The sequence below is a fragment of the Nicotiana attenuata genome, chromosome 2, assembly GCF_001879085.1.
Source record: "Nicotiana attenuata strain UT chromosome 2, NIATTr2, whole genome shotgun sequence".
Lineage (NCBI taxonomy): Eukaryota > Viridiplantae > Streptophyta > Magnoliopsida > Solanales > Solanaceae > Nicotiana > Nicotiana attenuata.
The window spans coordinates 44,981,380-45,007,360 of NC_031990.1; the positions used below are offsets into that span (position 1 = coordinate 44,981,380).

Sequence of the window (25,981 nt, forward strand, 5' to 3'; positions counted from 1 at the left end):
CCGCATTTATAATTTGTTTGTATTTGGATAAAATTAAAAAAAAAAATCATTTTATTGAATTTGATTTTTCTTTAATTTTTTTTACTTTTGATTTTTCTTTCCCTGAAAAATTGAAATGGGCATTTTGGTTATCTTTGCTATATTTTCTGTCAATACTTTATTATTATCTTTTTTATCTTTGTTTTTTATTCTTATTAATTCTTGAGCCTAGGGTCTATCGTAACAATTTCACTACCTCATACAAGGTAGTTAAAGTTTGCGTACACCTTATCTTCCACTTGTAAAATCACACTAGGTATGTTGCATGTTAAAAATTGGTAGTCGGAAACAAACTCATTTTTAAAATTTTCCTAAATTTTTCTTACCTGTTTTGACTGACGAGGGTAAACTCATTTTTTAAAATCCTTTAAAAAATAACATAGTATTAAATTTATAAATTTGAGTTATTTGCAGTTTGAACCCATAATGTTCATGCATTTTTTTCAACTATTTGCATGCTAAGCTCTCAATTCCTTGTAAAGATATTAAAAGTATAATTTCATTGTTTACGGTGGGAAATCAATAGTTGAATTAAGAAAAAAATAATAACTTAAATTAAAAATATAAGTAATATTGAGTAACCGATATTTTTCTATTATCTTCATACAAATTCAAAGACATAAAACATCACGACTCATCACAATATTATTCAACTTAGTTACTCGTTTCTCCTCCATTAAAACACGCATACTTTTTAAAACATTATAGATACATGTAATAACTAGTATCGTACAAAATAGAAAGAAGACAACAACAACTGAGTTTTTATTGTTAAAGCATCCTGCAATCTTGTGACGATGGCTCTGCATCGTTTGATATTAACTTACATTTTGCTTTCGGAATCTTTTTGCGGGTTGGATCTCTGTCTTCAAATTAGGAATTGAATACTGATAGATGAAATATACACAAAAGGCAACAAATTCGTATTTGCATGATGCCTTACTCAACACATGAAGAGAGGAAGACCAAACACTAATGAAATATAGCCGTTGATAATAGGTGGTCAGAGTCGAGTGAAAGCAAAATCGAAAAGAAAAAAACTAAATTGTATAATAAGTTAGGAAAATATGCTTTGTGCATCAAAGCCTTTCCCTTAGTATGGTGCAACCTTTTTGTATTGCATTTTTTTTGAATTTGACGGGGCTTTATCAGTGTTACCTGTTAAATCGTTTTTCCTTGATAGTTCAAATCAAATCAAATCAAATCAAACCATTAGGGTTTGTTGGATAATTTTTTGGAGATCAAAAGTGTTCATTTTTAGCAAACTTAAAGGACCAAAATTACCAGAAATATGTTTCAGGAATTATCTTAAACATATTCCAAAACATAAAGGACCATTTTTGAAACGCCCTCTGCTATTATAAATTCCCAGAGGGTTTGTACCATAAAAAGGAGCAACCAGCGGCTCTCTCTGTCTCTCTCTCTCTGTCTCAGCTTCAGTACGCAGCCTCCTCTCCAAATCCACTGGTATGTTTTCTCCTTCCTCATTCTCTTCTTGTTCTCGTTTTAGCTGATACTCTGGTTTTATCTTTTGAATTTGTGGATTTTTGTTTGATTGGAATCCAATTTATATGCTGAAACTCTTCTATTCTCTTTTCTACTTTTTGTAGGGGAACTTATTGTTAATTGCTGTGAATCATAGTTTTCGTTAGTCAAGATAACTATGAATCGTCGAGGTGTGAACTTTGTCTCTTTTCTCCTTTTTTCCGCTTCGCATTTTCCTTAAATAGCTTGGCTATGGTTTATTTTTAATCAGCCATGTGTGTGGGCGTATTTGGTTTTGAAAGAACTGTTTTTAAATAATGTCTTATGGAGAACGAAGCAGCTGATTTCTTGATTTTTTTTTTTTTGCTGTTTGCTTTCAATGACAAAATTTATGTTTTTTGCTTTTGAATATAGAAAAGGCTTATAAGTTGGACTTCAAAAGCCTCATTTTGGTGAAATAAATTTCTTATAGTGAAAGCTATACTTCTATTGTTGAGATTGCTCTTAATTGTTGTAATACTTAGCTCTGTTTCTTTTTTGCTACCGGAAACCCAATTTATGTGTCTACCCTTGATATTGTCTCCTGTTTACCCTTTGCTAGTTTCGCTTCCTAGTTTGCAAGCATATGTTACATAATTTTTTTGGTTGTCTTGAAGGGCGTCATTGACACTTAAAGCATTGCTTTTTGCACTTTGTGCTTCTGATGACTACTAGCATCTGGTTCTCTTTTGATTCCATTCTGGATTGTAATGTTACTTTGGACTAATAATTTGTGGAATTGTGGGGCAGGTCCAGTAACTAAAATGGCAGATGAGGAAAGCCCCAATGTTAATGAAGAGCCGAATCCCAAGCCGAAGCACAAGGGAAAACATGACAAGCCAAAGCCATGGGATGATCCAAGCATCGACCATTGGAAGGTTGAGAAGTTTGATCCTTCCTGGAATGAGAGTGGAATGGTTGTCGTCAGTTCCTTTTCAACTCTCTTTCCTCAGTACAGAGGTTTGGTCCCAAAAATATATTCTCTGTCCAAAAGAAATTAGTGTCTGCTTTTCTTAATGAAAAGTTCCAACAGTTGCACATCTTGTTTGTACTTTATGCATTAGAGTGTAAAATTCTGTCTGAAGCATACAAACTTTTTATTCGCCATTATTCAGGCACATGATATGGGTAAACTTAACTTGATGTTTTGATGATACCAAATAGAAGAAAGGGCAGGCAGTTGCTATGTCTATTGGTGCAATCTTTAGTTATTTCTTTCTTCAATGATTTGTTAATGAGAACTGACAACACAAGGCGCACTTAGCAGGTAGGGATTTCAATGAATCTATTAGTTAATGCCTAGGGATTTCAATGAATCTATTAGTTAATGACTGACCGACACCGAGTCTCTCCTTATAAATTGTAATCTTATTCACTTGATGATGTTTGCATTTTAACTTTTTCTTGATAAGTATGCTTTTTTACTTCTTTGTTAAGCTATCCATGTTTCTTGCGAACCTATAATAATCGAAACATTAGTGTAGGATATGTAACGATTGAGCTTTTTTATCAGAGAAATATTTGCAAGAGTGTTGGCCTATTGTAAAAGGTGCCTTGAAAGAGCATGGAATTGCTTGTGAACTTAACTTGGTAAGTCATTGTGACCTCCCTCCCCTCCGTCTCTCTCTCTCTCACACACACACATTTTCATTGCTGTCTATAACTATCAGAATACTTCTAGAACTATGTATTATTCGTTAATCAGTAAGGTGCTAACTCATATCTGTGAACTTGAGAACCAAGGTTGCTTAACTCTGACTCATGTATTTTGGCGAGAATTAAAATTGCTCTGTGCTAACTCTAGGATATTGCATTCCTGAATTAAAATATTAAAGAGTGTTTAAGGTCATAATCCTGAACTAAACAGTAATAATCCGGAATTCGACCTTATTGATGGGGGCACCAGGCACCCAAACTCAGGCTTAACATTGATTTTTTTGGAACTCCTGGGGAACTGATACGAGGGGCTTTGCCTAGGGCGTTTCAACTGCTCATACAATGATGAGTGTGCAGAGTTGAAACGATGAAATCTAAGTTATTGTTGAAATCTTTTGGATTTCCTCATTCAAAGTGGCTATGGATAAACCTCAAGTTTTTAACAGGAGTCTTGAGTTGCTCACATTTAAGCATAGATGTTTACGAAATCTATTGTACTTATTTTACAGCACTTCTTGTTGCTGAAGTTAAATACTTACCTTTAACAATAAAAAAAACAGTGTTTAAGAAATCTATACTTATGGTGTTAGGATCATATGTTAGACAGTGTGTCGCAATTTTGAACTTTTTGGACAGCATGGGATTATGATTTGTAACCCTTTTTGCATTCTCTTCTCAGTACCTTCTTGGTACTTATTTTAATGAAAATTTACGCAGTGTTGTCAAAGGTGTGCTTATGCCCTGAAGCGAGGTTTAAAACATGTTGAGCGCTTCGCCTCGCTTTATGGGCGCTTTAGTATCGCATCAAGGCTCTAAGGCATACTATTCCTTGCCAATGAGTGTAATTATGAAAATACGACATTAAACAATTGATATTTCACTTTATCGTAATTCTTTGTCCATATATTTGTTATTCATGCTTATAATTATTAGTCTTGGACTACATATACATATTTTTACTTTTTCTCCAGTTGCGCCTTTTTTCATTAAAGCCCACTCTTTATTTGCGCTTTGCACTTAAAGCCCCAACGGACCTTAGAGTTTTTTTGCGCTTTTCGCCTTTGATAACACTGATTTTACGATACATTATCCCCCCCAAAAAAAATTGTATGCTATTGGGTTAAGGTTGCTATGTCATATTTCAACATTTTGTTTAGTTGTTATCTACTTAATCAAGTGATGTTAAGGTGAGGATTTGGGGAACAAGTTGCCCAAATAGAGAAAGCATGTATATCTGAGAAATTATTTTCATTGTTAAGGGGCTTTGGAGAAATAAGTATCCTACACAGATAAAGTATGTAGAAAAAAGAATTTTATTTCGTTGATAGGGGTTGTATTCTGGTAATTTTCCAAGTTTTTCGTGATATGTCAATAACTTCAAAGAGCATCACACACTATTACCTTGACTGGCTATTACTTTATTACTGCTTTTCCAAAAAAAATTTCGATGTTTCCTCTCTGATGAGCACTAATATTAGGTCTGCTTAAGTTGGAATTTTCACACCCCTGTAAAGAGTGTTGATAATTTTTTGGAATTTTGTTAGCTCCCTGATATTAGCATAGACACTGTTTTGGAGCTAGCCTTCTGTTGTTTGACAGGTTTTTTGCCTTGTTAGCTCCTTGTAGGAATTGTGCTAGAGCTAGCCTTTTGATCCCTTTTGTATTTCTGCATCTTCTTGATGCCTTACTACTGCAATTTACGTACTTCATAAAAAGGTCTGCACTTTTGCAAATTGCATTATCTGTTTCTTTTATCTTCTGTTGCTGGTCAGGTTGAAGGATCCATGACTGTTTCTACTACTATGAAGACAAGGGATCCCTATATTATAGTAAAAGCTAGGGATCTGATAAAACTTTTGTCAAGAAGCGTCCCTGCTCCCCAGGTTTATATTTCTTTTATCCCTGTTGTTTCTCGTCATCACCGATTCTCTTTTTATTTCGCATGCTAACATGCTTGGTTAGACTTTTTGTTTTTAAGTAATAATCAGTAAATAGCCTTGTTTTAGGAGTGAGCCCTTGCTTCTATTTATGGAACTGTACTCACCTTGTTCCAATACCAGGAAAGGCTCGACTTTTTTATTATTTTCAATAATCCAGGAAAGATTGGACTTGGCATGCATTATTGGATTATAAAGTTATTTGCCATCCTTTATTTATTTTGACCAGTGGCTATCTTATGCGTAGTCGGAATGGTCGTGCAGTGGAAAGGGTTATAAAAAAAGTGGGAGGCTTTGGTACATGCTGTTAGTAAGTAAATACCCAACATTTGGAGCCTCTAATGGTCCACGAATTTCCCGAGACACTGTTATGTGATATTAGAGAGTTAGGTGTCACGTTATTTGCTCATCTGAATAATTCATTTTCTTTCTGCTTGAATTTTGTTTCACAGGAAGCAGATCTGCACTCAGCTGCCTATTGCATATTGTTCAATGTCCTTTTATTCTACTTTTCTAGTATTTATTTTTGTTTTTCATTTTCGGCCATCTGTAGTATAACAGGAGAAGCGAAAATACATTCATTTGTTGACAAATTTGTCGTTCTTGCTCCTTATAACTTGTCTCCTCTGGAATTTGAATGTTAAATTAGAGGATTTCTTCACTTATTTTTATGTATTTTTATCATTCAACTGTCTCTTCATCTTTTAGTTACTTTCAAAAGAAATGTGCTTTTGCAGGCTATCAAAATCCTGAATGATGAGATGCAATGTGATATCATCAAGATCGGCAGCCTGGTTCGCAACAAGGTGGACTATGCTATCCCTACTTAAATTAAGTACATGTATTCATTTTCATTTATAATCTGGTGAATGATCTTGATATGAACATGCATTAATACAGTTGTCAAACACTTTGTTGGACGCTCGTCGAATAAGAATGCTCCTTCACTATATATACACACTTTTTGATAAGTATGCTCATTCACAATATTACATATTCTTTTGAAAAGTATGAGAGGACTGTTAAGCCCCCTCTCACTCGTCCACACTCCTATTTGTTCACCCAGCTGCCATTCCCAAAAGTATGCCTTGAAGAGACTTGAACCTCCACTCTCCTTAGCATGAGATTTATTTTAAGGTTTTCCTGTTGACCATTTCTTCACAAAGGCATCTTGAACTGTTGCACTGTATGCAGTGAGTATGTTTCCTTTTGCCTTGTTGGTTATCACTGTTACATAAAAGGTACTAGTTAAATGGATATTATTTCTGAACTTACAAGATATATTTAAGTTCTTGATTATATTTCTTACCTATTATTTTTGGGAGATTTGTCACTCAAATATGAAATAACATTTAGCTTCCTCTTGATTAAAGGATGTTTTCTTCCCCTAGATTACAACAACAACAACAACAAACACAGCTTAATCCCATACGTGGGGTCTGGGGGATAGTGTATATGTAGCCTTACCCCAGGGCCGCCTCTAACATGAAGAGTGGTAAGGCTTGTGCCTTAGGGCCCCAAATTTGGGGGGGCCCATTTTTTAAAAGTAATAAGGTTTATAAGTAGTTAAAAAATAATATTTAGTACTTTTAATAAAAAAAAAAAAAGTAGAGTTTTTTATATAAAAGGAAAGAGAGCTCTTTAGATATAGAAATAAAGTAATAATTTGACATACTTACCTTATCAAAAATAAAATAATTTGACATGCTTAAAAATGGGTAGATGAATAGTTTTCTCAACGTTTCAGTTTTACTCTAGATAACGTATAAAAAATTTACTCTCCCTTTCTTCATAAGTCCAAGTCAATCTTTCTTTTTCCCAATCTCTTAATATTTTAGAAATCCCTACATATTTTCTGTCTATCTCTTTAATATTCTTACGCACCTTCTTTCTCCAAGATTTCATTGCTCACCTTCTTTCTCCAAGATTTCATTAGTTCAAGTATTCAACAATACTTTTAAGCTTCCAATAGTTCTATACTTCTATTGCTCTATAAAATCTTATCTAAGATCAACAATATCTCAAGAAAGATTAAATAAATTGGCTATATTATCAATTGAATAGAAATAATTAGAGAAAATCGATTATAAAAAAGATTATTGACAACTTTGTATCTCAAAAAGTTAGAAGAATACTTCAAATAAAAACATATCATATAACTTTCTTTTAAATATTTAGGCCTCATTTTAAACTTTGGCTTTAGGCCCCGCATATGCTTGAGCCGCCTCTAGGCCTTACCCTTGCCCTATAAAAGCAGAGAGGTTGTTTCCGATAGACCCTCGGCTTAAGGAACGGTAAAAATAAAGCAACAGGAAATATCAACAGTAATGTCATAAGCTAATGGAAGCGAGTGACATAACAAGTAATAAAGAACTAAGAATACAAGAATAGTACTAGTACTACTGGAAAACCTAGGAGAAACTCACAACTACCTATCAACCCACCACCTTAATCCTCGACCTCCACACCTTTGTCCTTGGTTAGGTGAAACAATGACATATCCTAACTTTGGCTGGCATGCATATTAATCTTAGAGTTGAAACTTAGGATTAGTTCAATATGAATCGTGGAACATGTGGGTGTCATTAGTTAACCCTTTTAGCGTTTTGTTATTTATTATCAAAAAGTAGAGATAAGTTGTTGGCAAGATGTAAAGATGAGGTACATGTTTAACTTTTGATAAGTACAGTGCATGATTAGACTAACTCTTGCGTGAACTAAATGGTGGTTTTTGTAGAATACTTCGTTCCATTTTATATGACCGTGTTTTACTAGATATAGAGTTTAAGATGTTAATTTGACTTATATATTATATTAGTGGTAGTGGAAAAATATTAAATTAGTGGCTGCAACGGAAGTTTCATAGGAAAGACCTCATATAAAAGTTCAAAATTTGAATGCTTGAGTGTTGTGGAATAGTATTGTTAGTCGAATAGTGTTAAACATTTGGAATGTCCCGGAAAAGTAAACAGTGGCATATAAATTGGAATCAAGATAGAAAAAATAGTAATAATAATGGGGTGTAATACTCAATTGTTAGATTATGAATTTTGTTGGTATTCCTGGTCATGTGCGTTGTCTAAATTCATGTTATTAAACTCTTGTTTTTGTTTTGCAGGAGCGCTTTGTTAAACGTAGACAATATCTTGTGGGTCCCAATTCGTCAACTTTAAAGGTTGGTGAATTGGCTTTTGCACCATTCTCTGAAAATTGCAATTGGTTAGGAGGAGAACATTCTACTGCCAGTGTTATGTAGGACTGAGCCAAAATGCCATTCTCTTGACCAAGGATCATTTTGTCAAGGAGTATTTTCTAATTTCTTTCTTTAGACCATGCATGAACAGGAGAGCATTTGTTTCTGTATTTGCTTACCTGTCAGGATGATTTATATATTCATAGTGGATGGCCCAACTTCCAACTGGAAGATTTTCCCAGAATATTCGTCTTGAATCAGTAATATGGATGTGTAATATTACAACAACAACATACCCAGTATAATCCCACAATGGGGTCTGGGGAGGGTAGTGTGTACGCAGACCTTACCCCTACCTGGCGAGGTAGAGAGGCTGTTTCCAATAGACCCTCGGCTCAAGAAAAGGTGAAAAGAGAAAGGAAGAAGAGGAAGAAGGAAGAAAGAATAGGGGGACAAAGGACGATAAGGAAAAGGGGAGAAAGACAACTATAGTAACAACAATAACAACAACAACAACGAAACCGGTAACAGAAAATAGCATCAAACAGTAACAAACTATTGAACTGCCAAAATATTAAACTGAACAGTAGATTAGTTTATCTGATTGTGGGTAATGATTTTACTCCTCCTTTACATTAGTAGTTAATCATGGGTATTGCCTGGCAAGCGGATGACCCTTGACCAGAACCACGTGAGGTTTAGTCCTACCTCCTACCTGTGCCAGCCACTCATCCAGACCAAATCTGCTATAAAACGTAGAGATATAGATTGCTTGAATGTTGGTGAATATACTGACACATCATGCTGAGTTATTACCTTCTGCCATATAGCTTGATATGTATCACGTTGGATGCAGGCCCTGGAAATTTTGACCGGCTGCTATATTCTTGTCCAGGTATACTCATCTTGCTACTTGTAAAGTAAATCCCAAATTCAGTGTCCTTTTCATTTTCTTCTTTTAGGTCAAAGCTTTAGCCTTATCACCGACTCTTAAGTGTGTGATGTAAAATATTCTAGAAAAAGTTGAGAACAAACCTGAATCTTGCCTAAAATTGAGTAGGGAAACACGGTTGCTGCTATGGGTTCCTTTAAAGGTCTAAAGCAAGTGAGGAGGATTGTAGAGGACTGCGTACTGAACAAAATGCATCCTCTACATCATATCAAGGTAACTGAGCATGATAATAAAAATGAATTAAATAGGGTCTTCAACTATTTATTACAGTATGTTATGAATAAAAGGTCTGTTAATTCACTTTCCCTGACGTATCTCTGAGACCATAGATCCTCATGCTGAAGAGAGAGCTTGCAAAAAATCCAGCTCTGGCTAATGAGAACTGGGACAGATTTCTTCCGCAGTTTAAGAAGTAAGGCATCTTTTCATATGGTGTTGGAATCATATTAACTTTTTATTCTGCAGTTCCAAATACAAAGCTTAAATATTATTTTGTTCATTTTTTTCAGGAAGAATGTTAAACAAAAGAAAGTTAAGACCAAAGAAAAGAAACCATATACACCCTTCCCACCACCTCAGCAACCTAGTAAGGTGAGTTGTCATTTTGGTTCTATAAAAGGTCACTTTTTGTCCATTTATTTTGTTCTCTTCTATATCTCTTTTATGTGCAGAGTATTATTCTAAGCATCATATACTCTCTGCACTACATTTAAGTGCTGTGTAAATTGTCATTAGGCAATTGTTGGTGTGGTGTTGTGAAGAGTAATTCTGCTGTATATCCTGCTACTTCTTTGCTCACTATTGTCTCACAGGATTTTGTGGTTTATTTATTTTAATCTTTAAATTTTCAATTGTCTCATCTTCTCTTACAGTGACTGGGATTAAGATATATCCGCTGTTAATTTAATCTAACGTATATAATCTTTTTGATTGTAGATTGATCAACAACTGGAAAGTGGTGAATACTTCTTAAGTGACAAGAAGAAGTTAGCAAAGCAGTGGGAAGAGAAACAAGAAAAACAGGCTGAGAGGGTTGCCGAAAACAAGAAAAAACGGGAAGAAGCTTTTGTTCCACCTGAGGTTTGTATTCACATAATCTCATCAGGGCATTTTTATTTTGCACTCTATTTATACATTTTCATTGTTTATATGCACTTTTGCAGGAACCAAAAACACATAACCAAGACGTGTCCAATGTGGACAAAGATGACGTCACTGCCATGGCATCGTCATTGAAGGTAAATAAAACATATGATGCTCTTCATAGATATATTAAAATGTGCAGACTGCGTCTGGACTTTGATTTTTGGATTGCTAGTGATTTGATGCATTCATATTGGTCTTGCTGCAGAAAAAGGCAAAGGAGTTTAGGAAGCAAAAATCAATTGACAAGATCGATGCTGAGGAATTTATTGCAGGTTCCAGCAGGCCATCTAAAAAGAAATCGAAGAGCTCTAGATAAGGAGTACTACTTAGAAAGCCTGCTTGTGCTTGTAAAACCTGCAGCTGTGTAAATTGCTGTGTTGTCACTGTCTTGTATCTTCATTCAGCCACCATGTTGACGTTCGAATTTTGTAGGACCTTCCCATCCATGCCTGTCAGCTAGTCTTAGTATCTGGCGATTTTGGAAATGGGGTCTCGCTCTTTTTTCCCCTTTGTTGTGATGGTGGGTGAGGTCCATAGTTTTGCTCTGTGTACCGACTCTGATAAATGTCGTTGCTTTGTGTTACGAGTAATTTACACTGACATGGATCAGTTATTCTTCTTTCATCTTTACTTATCATTTACTCTCTTCGTTTAGTCTTTGTTTCCTGTAATTCTTCATCAACTCATCTGTGTATGAATAGGGAAATGTTAGAGCTTCTCTACTTGCAACATAAGGAGTAAACTGCCAGCATCCACATCGATTCATTCCTGATCTGTCAATAGGTTTAGTAAATTACACACAACTTAAAGAGCTTAGTTGTTTAGGAACTAAAAAACGTAGAAATCAAAGCATAATTAATGGCTCAAGACAGTAGAAATCAAATTTCAATGGGATTTTACAAGCTCAATGTATATGAAACCCTGGTAAATTGCAGCAAATTTGTTCAACAAATAGTCAGTAGTCATTGAGTAGAAAGATTTTCTCTCATCCACTTCAGGATCTTTTTGTTTTCCATTGAGTATAAGTGCATGTATTATTTTAAGGGCTGGAGCTATGAAACCAGCCAGGGAAGTAAATCAGTTGCAATAGTTATCACTTCTATTTGTAGTCAAAGGAAAGTTTGTCTTGAACATGTTGCTAAATGACCATGTCAAAAGTACACTGTGAAACACTGTGAATGATCATGATTATTTGTCCAATAATGATGCTTTCTGGAACCAATCAAAGATAATAACACACTTCTAAAAACAATTTTATCACCCCTGCTTATCATAATCCTAATGTTTTAAGACAAAAAATCAATGAATAGCTTGTTGTAACTGGCTAATTGCGTTGATAGTGTAAATATTATTTATATTGTTAATGTATACAAGTTATATCCGGCTATAAATTAAAAAAAACGGTAATATAATTTTCGGACCAGGAAAACGCTAGGTTATAAGCTAACAAAAGAAATCAATAAAACCTGAACTGGTATATTTCATCGTCCTGCAGGAACATGGAATACACCAGACCTAATATAGGCTAGGCTTTTAAGAAGCCATCTCAGCGAGTCGTTTCACTAATCTGTGAGACTCATCTTAATTGCTAATCTCATTCATTTTGTAAAGAGTTTAAGTGATATATATACTTGGTTTGTGTAAGGAATCTCAGATAATTTTTACCTTTTGTAACAGGTGACTTGTCTTATTTTCAAGATTACAAATCCACATTTTAGGAAGGCTTGCATATAAGATATATCCTTTGTGTGATGACCTAATAGTGTAAAAAAATTCTTTACATTGACGGTATATATATCTCAATATTCACATGATTTACCGGCCTAAAACCCCGACATGTAAGCCTAGCCGATATAACATAAAAGTGTTTAACTTGTTATGGACAATGTACGGTCCATAATAAGTTCATCTAGTAACCTGAAAAATAAAGTAAATAACCTACTTAATTACAATATGTCAAAATACACTCTTAGCTTAAAAATACTGTCAGTGCATATATAAGTTACCCGTATTTAGTAAGTAGTAGAAAATTAAGAGAAAGGATCAAAAGAAAGGTCGAAAATAGATTTAAGTTCATCCCAGTTCCCATTCTCTAACCACTCATTAAAGCCCAGAGGACTATTCAGTAAGCTCGAATTGGATGCAGCTGCAGCAACAGTAGATAGCATACTTCCATCATTAGTAGATCCTGAGCTTCGTTGCCCTACGTTTAACAGCTGCTTATTTTCAGCATGATCACTACAGGTATTCTGTTTAATCACATGAGGAGTGCTAAAACTGATGTAAAACTGAGAATTTTTTGAAGAATCAATATTATTGCTGCATATTTTGGGGACTGCATTTCGCTGCTTTGATGCTGCTGCTGCTACTTCTTTCCAATCTGGTATAAATTTTCGATATGAAGCATTTCGTTTCAAGATACGACAAAGAGTCCATGCTTCCTGCATGGGTATATATAAAAAGAAAGAGATTTTCAATTTAATTCATGCACGTAGAATTATCCAACATTTATTAAGTAGATAAAAGTATATATTCTTTAATATATAGCTTAAATCTTTAGATGAAATGATCACACATTTCAACATGGTACCAGATCTTTGACAGTTTAAACTTGTGGATGAAATTGTCATATAATTCAACATGATATTAGAGATTCTGATATTAGAATAGATTATGATACGCTTGATTACTTATACGACAGGCAACAAAAATGCTTGCAAACTATCAAAATTACGGAATGAGAGATGATTAGCTTAAGAAAATATATCAATTAATAACATTTATATATCCAATCTTGGCAAACTTAACTCTGAAGATTTATGTTTAGTTTATAAACAAGGTCAAATAGTATTACGCTATGACTCGATGCTACTTTTTTGCTTAATTAAAGTTGCGTTCATTATAAAGAATTCCCATAATTATTATGTTGTCACACAAATTTAGCAACCTTTTTGGTTGCACTTGAGATAATCAGTCTACTTGCGGTCATGTTGATTGACGACTAAATTAAGTTCAGTGAAGCGGTGATTTTTTTAAAAAAAAAAAATTTTGAAAACAAAGAAGAAAAAGAAAGAAGAATTAACCCAAATAGCTGTCCACCCAATCACTTAAACTAAAAATAGTCGGTGAAGGTATAATATGTTGAGTTGTCCCACATCGGTGGGAGTTGAGGTCCTTGGTCTCCTTATATGGCTTGGGCAATCCTCACCTCACAAGCTAGCTTTGGGGTTGAGTTAGGCCCAATGTCCATTCTTATCATGGTATCAGAGCCAGGCCCATCCCAATTATTGTTACCGATGTTGGGCCCCCATTTATGTTGTCCACGCTCCAGAGGCTCGGGCGTGAGGGGGGGGAGGGGGTGTTGAGTTGTCCCACATCGGTGGGAGTTGAGGTCCTTGGTCTCCTTATATGGCTTGGGCAATCCTCACCTCACAAGCTAGCTTTTGGGGTTGAGTTGAATATGAACGACTATTTGTGTAACGATCCCAAAAAGAAATGTCCTATTTTTCTCTTTAGCTCGGTTTAAAATGAAATGTCACGTTTCTGTATTAAGTAAGTTTTTAATTTACCAATGTGGATTGTGGTAGGATGGATGAGATCCCTCCACTCTTAATCACAGGTCTCGTGTTCGAGCCCTTGAAAAAATCCTATTAGAGAGCATTAATTCTCCAGCCTTACGCGATGCAAATCCGGATTAGTCGGAGCTCCAATGCGAGTATGAGACACAACCATGTTTAAAATCACAAGATCCAAAAATTTCTTTACACTTAAGTATATAGTCAAACTAAGACACATAACGGAGATATATGAAATTTTGAAGTTTCTTACAGCTTCTTGAGCAATGGTATTAGCTGCATGAAGGTGTTTGTTATTTGGAAGACGAAACTCATGCATCATCCACTCAGTTTTAGTGCCTTTTCCAGCACTGCCTCTGTAATACACCAATGATTTCTTTAGTCCTATGATTTCTCCTTTACTGTAAATAGGTTTATCAATACCAGTTGCTTTCCAAAATCCAGAACCCGCCGTCACTCTATTAGGTCTTACACTGTTCTTGTATTTTCTTCCCCTTTTGCAATAGTAGTACCATTCATTTTCTCCCGTGTTACTAGCCTCTGAAACATCCAGATAAACAACTCGTTAAAATCAATGCTAAAAATCTTAAAGGTCAAACCCGTCATATTTAAATTCCATATCCTTCTGTTCTCTGCTACAATTTCATTCGAAGTAGACACATTTCCAATGTTGACACAACCAAATAAACGACTAGCTCTAAATTTATAGTCATATATAAAACCTTTTAGAAAATCTTTACATGCAAATGTACAATTTTAAACAAATCTTCTTCTGTTCTGATCATATATATATATATAGAAGTACTATACTAGCTTTATATTCAAAACCAATAACGAGTATATATACATTTTTATTGAACAGTTGTAATAATTCTCAACTCTTTTCTTTTTCTAAATTGTGTCTACTATCTAATTAATGTGTGTTACCACAAAAATTCTGAACTCTTTTGTAGTTGTAGTCGGGATTTGTTAAACAAGGTCCATGAATAGGGGCGTTATATACGCAGGATTTTGGTAAGCAGTGTCGAAATTTATATATAGAAGAACGAGAATAAACAACTTTAATTATAATAGTTTTAGACAAGAAAAAAAATAGCCTTAGTCTATTGGTTTTATTGAGTCTTAATTCTACTTAATCATAATTTTTAACTCTCTCAAATATTTACGTATAAAAAATACGTGCTAGTTGAGGTTCAAATCTCTGACCTCTTAGAGCAAAATTAGGAACATAACCAACACACGAGGAGACAACTTTGTGCCAAGTGGTGTCATTATTCCTACTTATCCATTTTCTTAGTAAAATTTTCCGACGAAGCGGTGTCATGATATTTTCGTTACATCAAACACACCCCCCCGAAACATCTATTGTATTTGTTTAGCTCATATATTCTTTAAGAAAAAACTAGAGAAATGAAAGAACCAAAACGGAACTGTAAAACAAATTACAGAAATTAAGAGAGAGTAATAAGTAGACATACGAGGCAGATCCCATGGATCATATTTGTAGATGTCGATCTGTTTGATAAGTTGTAAAGCATTAATGGGTCTTTTCTCAACTTTTCTTCGAAGATAAAACCCTACAAGCTCTTCATCCGTCGGATGAAACCGAAACCCTGGAAGTGGAACATCGTCGTCATCTTCTTCTGCCTCTAATTTGTTGTCATTATTATTTGTAACTATGCTGCAGTGTATTTTTTCCACTTCCATTATTAATTCTTGCTGATTTTCTTCTTCTTTTTTCTTATGAAAGATAATATATTGGTGGCCTGGGGTATCTTGCTAGGGTTGTATACTTATATATATCAGAGGATATTTATGTAAAGAAGATTATGTAAGCTAAGTTAAGGAGGCTAAAGACTGTGTTCCTTTGGTCAAAGTCAAGAGGATTGACATTGTTGTTTCAGGGGCAAAAGGTCTTTGAATGGACGGAGTCTTTGTATATATATATGACTGATCACCCCTTGACTTAAAATACAGGAAAACCCAAAAAGGACAATTTACTATATTACTTATAGAAGAGATTAAAGACTTTTTCCTTATTAGAAATATCATCTATGTGAAGGAACCTTCTTCTCCATCTCCCCTTCACATTGAAAAAAAATTAAAATTAGTGTCAAGTAAACCTAACTAAGTGAATCATTATAATGAGGAGGAGAATCTAGTTCAAAATGAGGCCAAATTTGATATATATATATATATATATATTGTATGATAACTGGGCCGTCCGTAGCTCAACTATATAGCATGTTGTGACATACTAAATGAATCCCACATTGACAAATATGGAAGAGATGCTGAGTATATAAAGAAGCAAGCCTTAGACCCTAGTGACACGTTTTAAAGGTAATCACACTTTATTAAGAGGGTTTAACGATGCCATAGTCTATACACGCCTGACTTATCCCTTATTCAGGATTGGTTATTTTCTCATACGGAAACAAACTTAGTTTCTCTAATTCCAACCGGAGCAATGTTGGGAACTTGCACTCCTAATAACAAACAAAAGTTGGATTTTATCTCTTCCTTCTGTGAAGCGTATCTATTTGTTGGTTGATTGGCTTGCGTTGTGGTGCTACTCCAATCTGATCGATGTTTACCAAACATAATAAATTAAGATTGTCAGATCATTTGTTATGTGGTTCGAATGGCTACCATAGTTGTAATGCCGCACACAATGAGACTGCAGGGTCAAAAATTACTTAATACCAACGATACGATGTAACGTCGAGTACTGTTAAGATTAATTATATTTTCCATTTGTTTATACAGTTAGTGGTCGAGTTTGGACAGTTGTCCGTTAGCTGTCAGTTAGTGGTTAGTTGGTTAGTGGTTAGCTTAGCTCTTAGTTGGTTAGCTTAGCTCTCTCTTTACATACTTGTATATAGTGGGAGGAGTCCCATCAGTTTACATAGCTTTTGAATGAATGAAATAGAAATTCTCTTCCAGAATGTTCTTCTCTTCTCATCGAATGACTTCGAGTTCATAGCATCGAACTTCCTCCATTGTTGTTGCTGCATTCTTAGCTCAGCTAAGGAAGAAGCTACTGTTCCTTCGCCGGAATTTAATATGGTATCAGAGCAAGGTCAGAAGCTCCGATTCGTTTTTTTTTTCCAGATCTGTTGAATATAATCTAGTTTCATCATCCTCGATTTTGTTTTGATCATGTGCATGAGGACCTTGATCTCATCGATTTCAATACATTTCTCTTAGAATCCTTTATCAGAATTCTAGATTTGTAGTTAGAATCTTGTGCTGGTTGATCAGTTGAGCTTTACGCCTCGTAAGAGATGGCTACTGATGGAGATGTTGAACAACCTGCACCAACTGTGGTTGAACCTCCTAATCAGCCAATTGTTGACACTAGTAGTCCTTATTATATGCATCCCTCTGATAATCCGGGAATAGCCCTAGTTCCTGTTCCATTTGATGGATTTGGTTATCCTCATGGAGAAGAGGTGTAATGAGAGCCCTATCGGTGAAAAATAAACTAGGCTTCATCAATGGTGACTGCAAAAAGCCAGATCCAGACTCCTCAACTTATCGATTGTGGGAGAGATGTGATGATATGGTGACTTCATGAATTTTGAATTCCTTGGCAAAGGAGATTGCAGACAGTGTTGAATATGTAAAAGATGCAATCGAGTTGTGGAAAGAGCTTGAAGATCGATATGATCAGACAAATGGAACAAAGCTCTACCAAATTCAGAAGGAGATTAACGACTTGTCTCAAGGAGCTCTTGACATTACTGCTACTATACAAAAATGAAAAAGTTGTGGGAGGAACTTACTATTCTGATTACTAAATCTCATTGCACCTGCAATTGCACATGTGGAGCAAGGGAAAGTATTCACAAAGCAGAACATGATAGAAGATTAATACAGTTCTTTATGGAGCTGAATGAGACCTACACTATTGTTCGTGGAAGTATCCTCATGATGAATCCTCTTCCCACAATTGCACATGCCTTCTCATTGCTGATTCAAGAGGAAAGACAAAGAGAAATTAAGCCTCATAAGCACTTAGCTCTTGAGTCATCATCCTTAAATGTCAACACAAACAGGATAGCATCATTCAAGACAAATTATTCACCTAATAACTCTCAGAGCTATAGAAACAGACCCTTCTATGATTGCTGTAAAAGGCCAGGCCACACGAGAGAGAAGTGTTATAACTTCATGGCTATCCTCAAGGCTCCAATCAAAATCAGAATCCAAATCTAAGTCACAACCAAGCTTCCAATTTCAATCAAAATCCAAGACAAAACTATAACTATGGGAATAACTCAGCTGTAAACCAAGGTACCAGGATCAATAAGGGAAATAGAGGAATGGCTAATGCACATGTAGCAGCCACAGATACTCAGCATACTGGTGATGAGAACTGCAATGCTCAAAATGTTAGTCGCACGAAGGAAGAATACAGTCAACTTGTGAATCTACTGCAGCAGTTCCAATGAGGAGGAGGGAGAGACAAACATTTTGGGAAACTCTCATGTGAATTTTTCAAAAACAAGACTGATTCATGGATTATAGATTCAGGTGCATCAAACAACATGACCTTTAATAGATCCTTACTAACCAATATAATAACTCTACCTTATCCCCTACTTGTCATTCTCCCAAATGGCTACAAAGTGAAGGTGACTGAGATTGGTAATGTTGTACTTACTCCTAAGATCACTCTGAATAGGATAATGTTGGTTCCTTCTTTTAAATACAACCTGATTTCTGTTCATTCTCTAGCTTCTCATCTTAGTTGTCTTGTTGCCTTCATCAAATCTTGTTGTATACTGCAGGCCCCTTCAATGAAGAGGCCTCTGGTGATTGGTAGAGTCAAAGATGGACTTTACATCTTATGCCCAAGGTGCTTGAAGAACAACAGTACAAGTCCTGGAGCAAATATCATCGATTTCCTGTTCACCCCTGTCATTAACTGCACTTGTAACACATAATGTCCACTTCATTCTATTGTAAATACAAAATCTCATGGCAATAAGTGTGTTTTCTCATCTTCAATTGTAAATAGTCCAAGTGCAGACAATGAAAAGCAATTTCTTTCTGAGAGTTCATCTTCTAATTGTCCTAGTCCTTTTTCTCATCTGTGTGTTGGAAACAATGTGGATGTTCTGTGGCATAACAGATTTGGGCATGTTCTCTTTGTGAAAAGTATTTCCTCTATCCCTGTAACCTTTTCTTCCAAACAACCCTTCAATTGTACCATCTGCCCAATGGCAAGACAGGAAAGGCTCCTATTTCCTCAGAAAACTAATACAACCAATAGGATTTTTGAGCTTCTACATGTTGAATTATGGGGACCATATCATGTGCCCACACATGACAAGTACAAATATTTCATGACTATTGTGGATGACTTTAGTAGGTCCACTTGGACTCATCTCCTATCCAGTAAAAGCAATGCTTATCAAGTTCTTAAGAGATTTTTTAGTTTGGTGGAAAATCAATTTGGAGTAAATGTTAAAGCTGTGAGAACAGACAATGGTCTGGAGTTCACCAACACAAAGACAAACATATTATTTCAATCCAAAGGCATCATACATCAAAGAACTTGCTCTTACACTCCACAACAAAATGGTGTGGTGGAAAGAAAACGTAAGTACCTTCTTGATAGCTAGGGCTCTCCTCTTTCAGTCTAAATTGCTCCAAAAATATTGGGGTGAATGTATACTCTGTGCAACCTTCCTCATAAACAGGTTGCCTTCCACTTCCATTAATGATCAAACTCCATATGAACTGTTGTATAAGAGAAAGCCTAAGTACTCTCACCTAAAAAGTTTTGGCTGCCTGAGCTATCCCACTGTACCTAAGCCTCATAGAGACAAATTTGAACCTAGAACAATACCACATGTTTTTGTTGGCTATCCTTTCAACACAAAGGGATACAAAGTTCTAAGTCTGGCCGCTAGAAAAATCACTGTTTCCAGAGATGTAGTCTTCAATGAGTCTATCTTTTCATTTGCAACCAATTTGGATATATCTCCCCAATCTTGTGTCCCTCATTCAATTCCTTCATTGAACCCCTATGTGAGAAACCTTCTAACAGTACAAACATTACAAAGCAAACATCTGAACACTTGAGTGCTGAAAGGAGTAATGCTGACAACACAACTAATCTCATGTCACCTACACATGATCATTCTTCATCCATGACACCTAATTCTCCAACACAATTTTCATCACATGATCATACTGAACAATCTCATGCAGAACCTATACAACTGAGACAGTCATCAAGAACACACAAGGCGCCTAGTTATCTACAAGACTATGTACATTCCCTACCTAAACTTAAACCAAATACCAACTCCCTTAGTGCATTGTTTTCTATTAACCACCATGTTGCCTCTGATCTACTAACTCCTAATAGTCAAGTTCTTGTGAGAAATATTTGTCATGACAGGGAACCATCATCATATGAGGAAGCAGCCATTGATCCTGCATGGCAAGCTGCAATGACACAGAAGTTTGAGGCTCTATATTCCAACCATACTTGGGACCTGGTAGCTCTACCACCAGGAAAACAAGCAATAGGATGCAAGTGGGTTTACAAAGTGAAGCATAAAGCTGATGGTATTATAGAAAGGTTCAAGGCCAGATTAGTTGTGAAAGGCTACACACAACAGGCAGGAATTGACTACACAGAGACATTCTCCCCAGTAGTGAAGATGACAACAGTGAGAGCATTAATAGCCACAACAGTGAAGAAGGGTTGGTGCATATCTCAGCTAGATGTAAACAACGCCTTCCTCCATGGAGACCTTAATGAGGAAGTATATATGCAAACCCCTCCTGGACTTGTTGTGGACAAACCTAGACTAGTATGCAAACTAAACAAGTCTCTCTATGGTCTAAAGCAAGCTAGTCGACAGTGGTATGCAAAACTGACTGAGGCTTTGTGCTCAAAAGGATATACATACTCCATGAATGATTATTCACTCTTTTATAAGAAAAATGGAGATTCATTGGTATATGTTGCAGTATATGTTGATGATGTGTTGCTTACTGGAACTGATCAAGAAGAGATCACACAGTTGAAAGACTCCTTGCATGAGCAGCTTAAGATCAAAGATTTGGGGCAATTGCACTTGTTTCTGGGGCTAGAAGTAATGTACAAGGATGATGGTGTAATAATTTCTCAAAGGAAGTTTGTGCTGGACATGTTGAAGGAGTATGATTGCCTAGACTACAAGCCTTGTTCTTCACCCTTAGATCCTACAGTGAAGCTAAAGGCTAAAGAAGGTACCATTCTACAGGATCCTACATACTACAGGAAACTGGTAGGAAAGCTAAATTTCCTAACCAACACTAGATTGGACATTGCATATATTGTTCAGCACTTGAGTCAATTCATGCAAGAGCCCAGAGAACCACATTTGAAGGCAGCCTTCCATCTGCTTAGATATCTGAACAGTGATCCCACTCTGGGAATCTTCATGTCCAAGGATGCAGATTGTACAGTCAAAGCATATTGTGACTCTGATTGGGCTAGTTGTCCAGATTCCAGGAGATCCATTACAGGCTATTTGGTGCTTCTGAGAAATAGTCCTGTTAGTTGGAAGTCCAAGAAACATGAAACTATATCACTATCTTCTGCAGAAGCAGAGTATAGGACTTTAAGGAAAGTAGTTGGGGAACTGGTATGGTGAGCAGGCTGTTTGAAGAACTAGATGTCCCTTTTTCAACGCCTATTTCAGTGTACTGTGATAGTCAGTCTGCACTCAACATTGCCAAGAATCCAGTCTTCCATGAGAGAACCAAGCACATAGAAGTGGACTGTCACTTTGTGCGCGATCAATTACAAGCAGGGTTAATTTCACTCCACCACATTGGAAAAGACAGTCAACTTGGCAGATATTCTGACTAAAGCCTTAACTGGAATCAAACATGGTGCCACATTAAGCAAGTTGTCTGTGTTTGCAACACCTCCAACTTGAGGGGGTGTTAAGATTAATTATATTTTCCACTTGTTTATACAGTTAGTGGTCGAGTTTGGACAGTTGTCCGTTAGCTGTCAGTTAGTGGTTAGTTGGTTAGTGGTTAGCTTAGCTCTTAGTTGGTTAGCTTAGCTCTCTCTTTACATACTTGTATATAGTGGGAGGAGTCCCATCAGTTTACATAGCTTTTGAATAAATGAAATATAGAAATTCTCTTCCAGAATGTTCTTCTCTTCTCATCGAATGACTTCGAGTTCATAGCATCGAACTTCCGCCATTGTTGCTGCTGCATTCTTAGCTCAGCTAAGGAAGAAGCTACTGTTCCTTCGTCGGAATTTAATAAGTACCTTAATTATTTTAGATGTAATTTGAAGCATATCATGTTAAACTGGTCATAGGAAATGTTGTTTTATAATGTTTTAATAACTGAATGAGTGCTTGGAAATAAAGTTAAGAGCAAGCAAATATACATGGATATGAGACATGACTCAGTTTTAAAAGGTATAAATATTAATCTAGAAACGATATCACGATCTGAAATTGGAGGATAATAATGGGTCGGCACTTAGCAATATTTATCTTCCACTGAACGAATCCTATATAGAGAGAGATAAATCTAAACATACGAAACCTAATATTGCTTTAATTTGCTTGAAAAGTAAGGACGGAATTGGAAAGGAATTAAGGGAAAGTTGAAAAGAGGGAAAATAAAATACAGTATGAGGTAATAATTTGTAGAGGTCCATCTGTTTGATAAGTTCATGACTTGGTGTAGTGTCGTTTTAGGCAAAGTCATGGAATAATTGACTTTGATGTTTAGAGATTTTTTTGAGATGGTAGAAGTCTCAAGTCTTCTAGTAGCCATGCATCATCATTTATGAGTTTAAAAAACTTCTTCAGTTTCTTATTTGCATTGACCCATATATATAGTTGCTCGCTCATTTTTAATTGTTCATTTTTGACTTTGAACTTCCTTTAAGAAAAAATAAATAAAGTGTATATTTTATAATTTTGCCCCTAATAATGATAACATTTCAAAAAGTCTTGGGAAATAATTTAGAGATGACTAGTTAATGATAATGGTAAAACGGAAAAGAAAAAAAAGATTGTCGTTCTCTTGACTTGTTAAAATGGACAAGTAAAAGTGAAATATATTTTTCGTATAGTGTAAAGTGAAAGGAGAGAGTATATGACTTTTAGATAGATTTCAGAAGGAGAGGATATTTTGACCATATTGAAAGCTGCTCCCTGCATTCTAGCCATGAATTTCCTTAGGTATAGACGAGGATGAGAATTCCACGGATATACATTAGGAAGAGAAGTATATATCATGTCAAACAATCTGAGATACTGACTTCGAAAAATTTGTTTGACTTGGTATTCATGCTATTGCCTGCATTTAAGATGGCAGAAAACTAAATATATTAAAAAGATTCTGTCATGATATCAAAATTTGCACTAGGTTTAAATTTGAATAGTAAAATAATGACTTTGTTTGGCTTCAAAAGAGAATACTTCATAAATACTTAAGGATTGTATCATACAAATTACATATTGCATTCCTACGGATCTAGAGTTTTCAAATGTTGAGTGCAAACGTACTGCTAAGCATTCATTTTCTCGCCATAACTGGCACGTAAAAGTGCAAAATCAAAATCATCTACCAATAAAAAAGCATGTTATTAATTAGTAAAGAATAACTAATATGAAACTTAATTGACTAAATCGATGAAGCAAGTAGAAACAGCAGTTGCTGAATTTTAAAAACACGATGGACTTGTAAAGCTCGATAAAATTCAAAATAAATGGAAGAGGTGGAAAAGATTGCACTTTAATCCTTGAGTTATAACCTAATTTGAAAGTTTAGTCCCTGAACCTACACTCTGAGTTATGCAGGAAAAAAAGGGTTTTTTACACTTTTAGCCCGCGCCAGAATTTATTTACATTCAGTAGCCGAAAATATATATATTTTTTGTATATATATATATATACATATATATATATATATATTTTTTGTATATATATATATATACAAATATATATATATATATATATATATATTTATAATATATATATATATTCAGGGGTGTTATGTAGCATGGGCGAAGCTACATTTTTATAAGGGTGGTCAATTGACCACGCTTCGTCGAAAAATTACATTACATATATAGGTAAAATATTAGATTTTAGAGGTATATGACATATATTGAACACCCTTTGTTGGTAAATTTTTTTCACTTCTTTCAAGTTTGAACACCCTTGGATAAATTTCTGGCTCCGCCACTGGTATGTAGCCCTATAACACCGGGTTCAATTGAACCCATAACTTTCGACGCGGAGTGCAATTTATATGCAAAAAATCACTAAAATCGTAATAAATTATAGATATGAACCCATAACTTTTAGGATATAATGAGTTCAGTAAGAACCTTAAAGATTGAACCCATAGAGTTTAAATCCTGAATCAGCCTCTGTGTATATTGTACAACTACCTAACCTACCAAGTACTAGATGGAGATTTAATCTCATGATCCTCCTTCTTTTATATACAGAGAGAGAGTCAGATTTTTCTATAATAACATTTCAGTATACCGGCCAAGTTTTCTTGCCATTTTTATATTATGTTATAATAATAGCACTTCATTATAACAGCCAAAAAATATCGCAACAAATAGGCTGTTATAAGAGGTTTGATTGTACACGGAGATGGAAATGTATCCCTAATTAAGATTGATATATAGATTACTTTTATCAACAATATATAAAAGAAGAATACATACCATTACCAAGAGCTCCATGGATGAGAAATGAGAAAACAAGGAAGATAATGAGCTCCATATTTGGTAAAGAATTAAAGGCTTTCTTCTTTGGGAAAGTACAAAATGCAATAGGAGAATTTGCTGATGAGAGAAATAGAAGAGAAATAGGTGTTTATATAGGCAGAATTCAAATGAGTCCAATAAGAAATGCCACTCAATCATTGTGGAATTCGTTTTGGATATAAGTTATATATACTGATAGAGTGAATAATTTTTAAAGTACAGCAACGGTTGTAGTACATTGCTAGTGCCTTTGCATTGGATTTTGTGTAAATAGTGCCGCTTAATTGTCACAATTTAGTTTGCAAGTGGGTTTGCGTCTACGACCTGTAGCGATTTAAGAGATTTACTCTGTGTTACAAATTGATATTTACTTTCTATCCAACCGTCCTCTCTTCCTTCATAAGGTAGGGTTAAGGTATGCGTATATACTACCCTCCCCAGGCCCCACATGTGAGATTGCACCGGGTTTGTTGTTATTATCCAACCGGTGATGATTGTTTCGTAAAAGGATACACTTTCCTTCCCAATTTAATTATGTGATACGTTCGAATTTGGAGAGTTAAAATTCTTGCGAATCCAGATATAGAATCTTTAAATTTTTTGAAATAAAATTTACAGATTTAAAAATTACAATGTAATTGGCTTTTACATAATTTGATCATAAAGTTTTTTTTACGTAATTTTATTCGTGTATAAAGATTAGATTCATTATTATTTTTGGTAGATTGTTGTTATGTTTGGTATTGGGCTGGGTGGAAGTGATTTGTCTTTGCATAGTCAGCCGAATGGAGACCTTTTCATGGTGTTCAAATATAAAGCCTGCAGAATGGTGTTTTGGATTTGTTTTCTTCCCTTATTTCAATGAGGACAATTTTGCGGAAATACCAATTGCCATGTGTCTTTCTTTTATTTTCCAAAATTCACTCGGTGAAGTTGTATACTGGAATCTCATTTTTCTTTATCTTGAAGAATTATTTGTACTACACACACACAAAAAGAAGATTGACTTCAAAACCGAAGTTACTCAGTAGTCAGTCCATTCAATCAACGGTAATCTCAAACGACGGTATAAATAAATTCGTACTATTTGTTTTGTTCAAATTTAAAATTCTAGTACTTAGTGGATTCATTTATAAATAATCCATTTTTTACACTTGATTTGTTTTTCTTTCCGTTGTTTTCGAT

At 35.2% G+C, this 25,981-nt stretch overlaps 2 protein-coding genes across 3 annotated transcripts; one reads left to right on the plus strand and one right to left on the minus strand.

The window, feature by feature from the left end:
• LOC109208602 (KRR1 small subunit processome component) lies at nt 1,387-11,093 on the plus strand. 2 transcript variants are annotated; one of them, XM_019371733.1, is made up of 14 exons: nt 1,387-1,506; nt 1,650-1,715; nt 2,314-2,523; nt 3,077-3,153; nt 4,992-5,102; nt 5,894-5,962; nt 8,275-8,331; nt 9,206-9,244; nt 9,410-9,514; nt 9,631-9,713; nt 9,811-9,892; nt 10,238-10,381; nt 10,465-10,539; nt 10,653-11,093. In XM_019371733.1, exons 2-14 carry the CDS (start codon nt 1,703-1,705, stop codon nt 10,761-10,763), a joined length of 1,176 nt encoding a protein of 391 aa, XP_019227278.1. In that variant the 5' UTR covers nt 1,387-1,506; nt 1,650-1,702; the 3' UTR covers nt 10,764-11,093. The 2 variants fall into 2 exon arrangements, with proteins under 2 accessions (XP_019227278.1, XP_019227285.1); XM_019371740.1 differs by lacking the exon at nt 1,650-1,715 and having other exon boundaries at nt 1,416-1,506.
• Nucleotides 12,478-15,784, minus strand: LOC109219018 (transcription factor JUNGBRUNNEN 1-like). The gene is made up of 3 exons (XM_019383419.1): nt 15,501-15,784; nt 14,276-14,562; nt 12,478-12,888 (listed from the first exon to the last, which is right to left on the minus strand). The coding sequence occupies exons 1-3, from the start codon at nt 15,727-15,729 to the stop codon at nt 12,478-12,480; spliced, it is 927 nt and encodes a 308-aa protein (XP_019238964.1). The 5' UTR covers nt 15,730-15,784.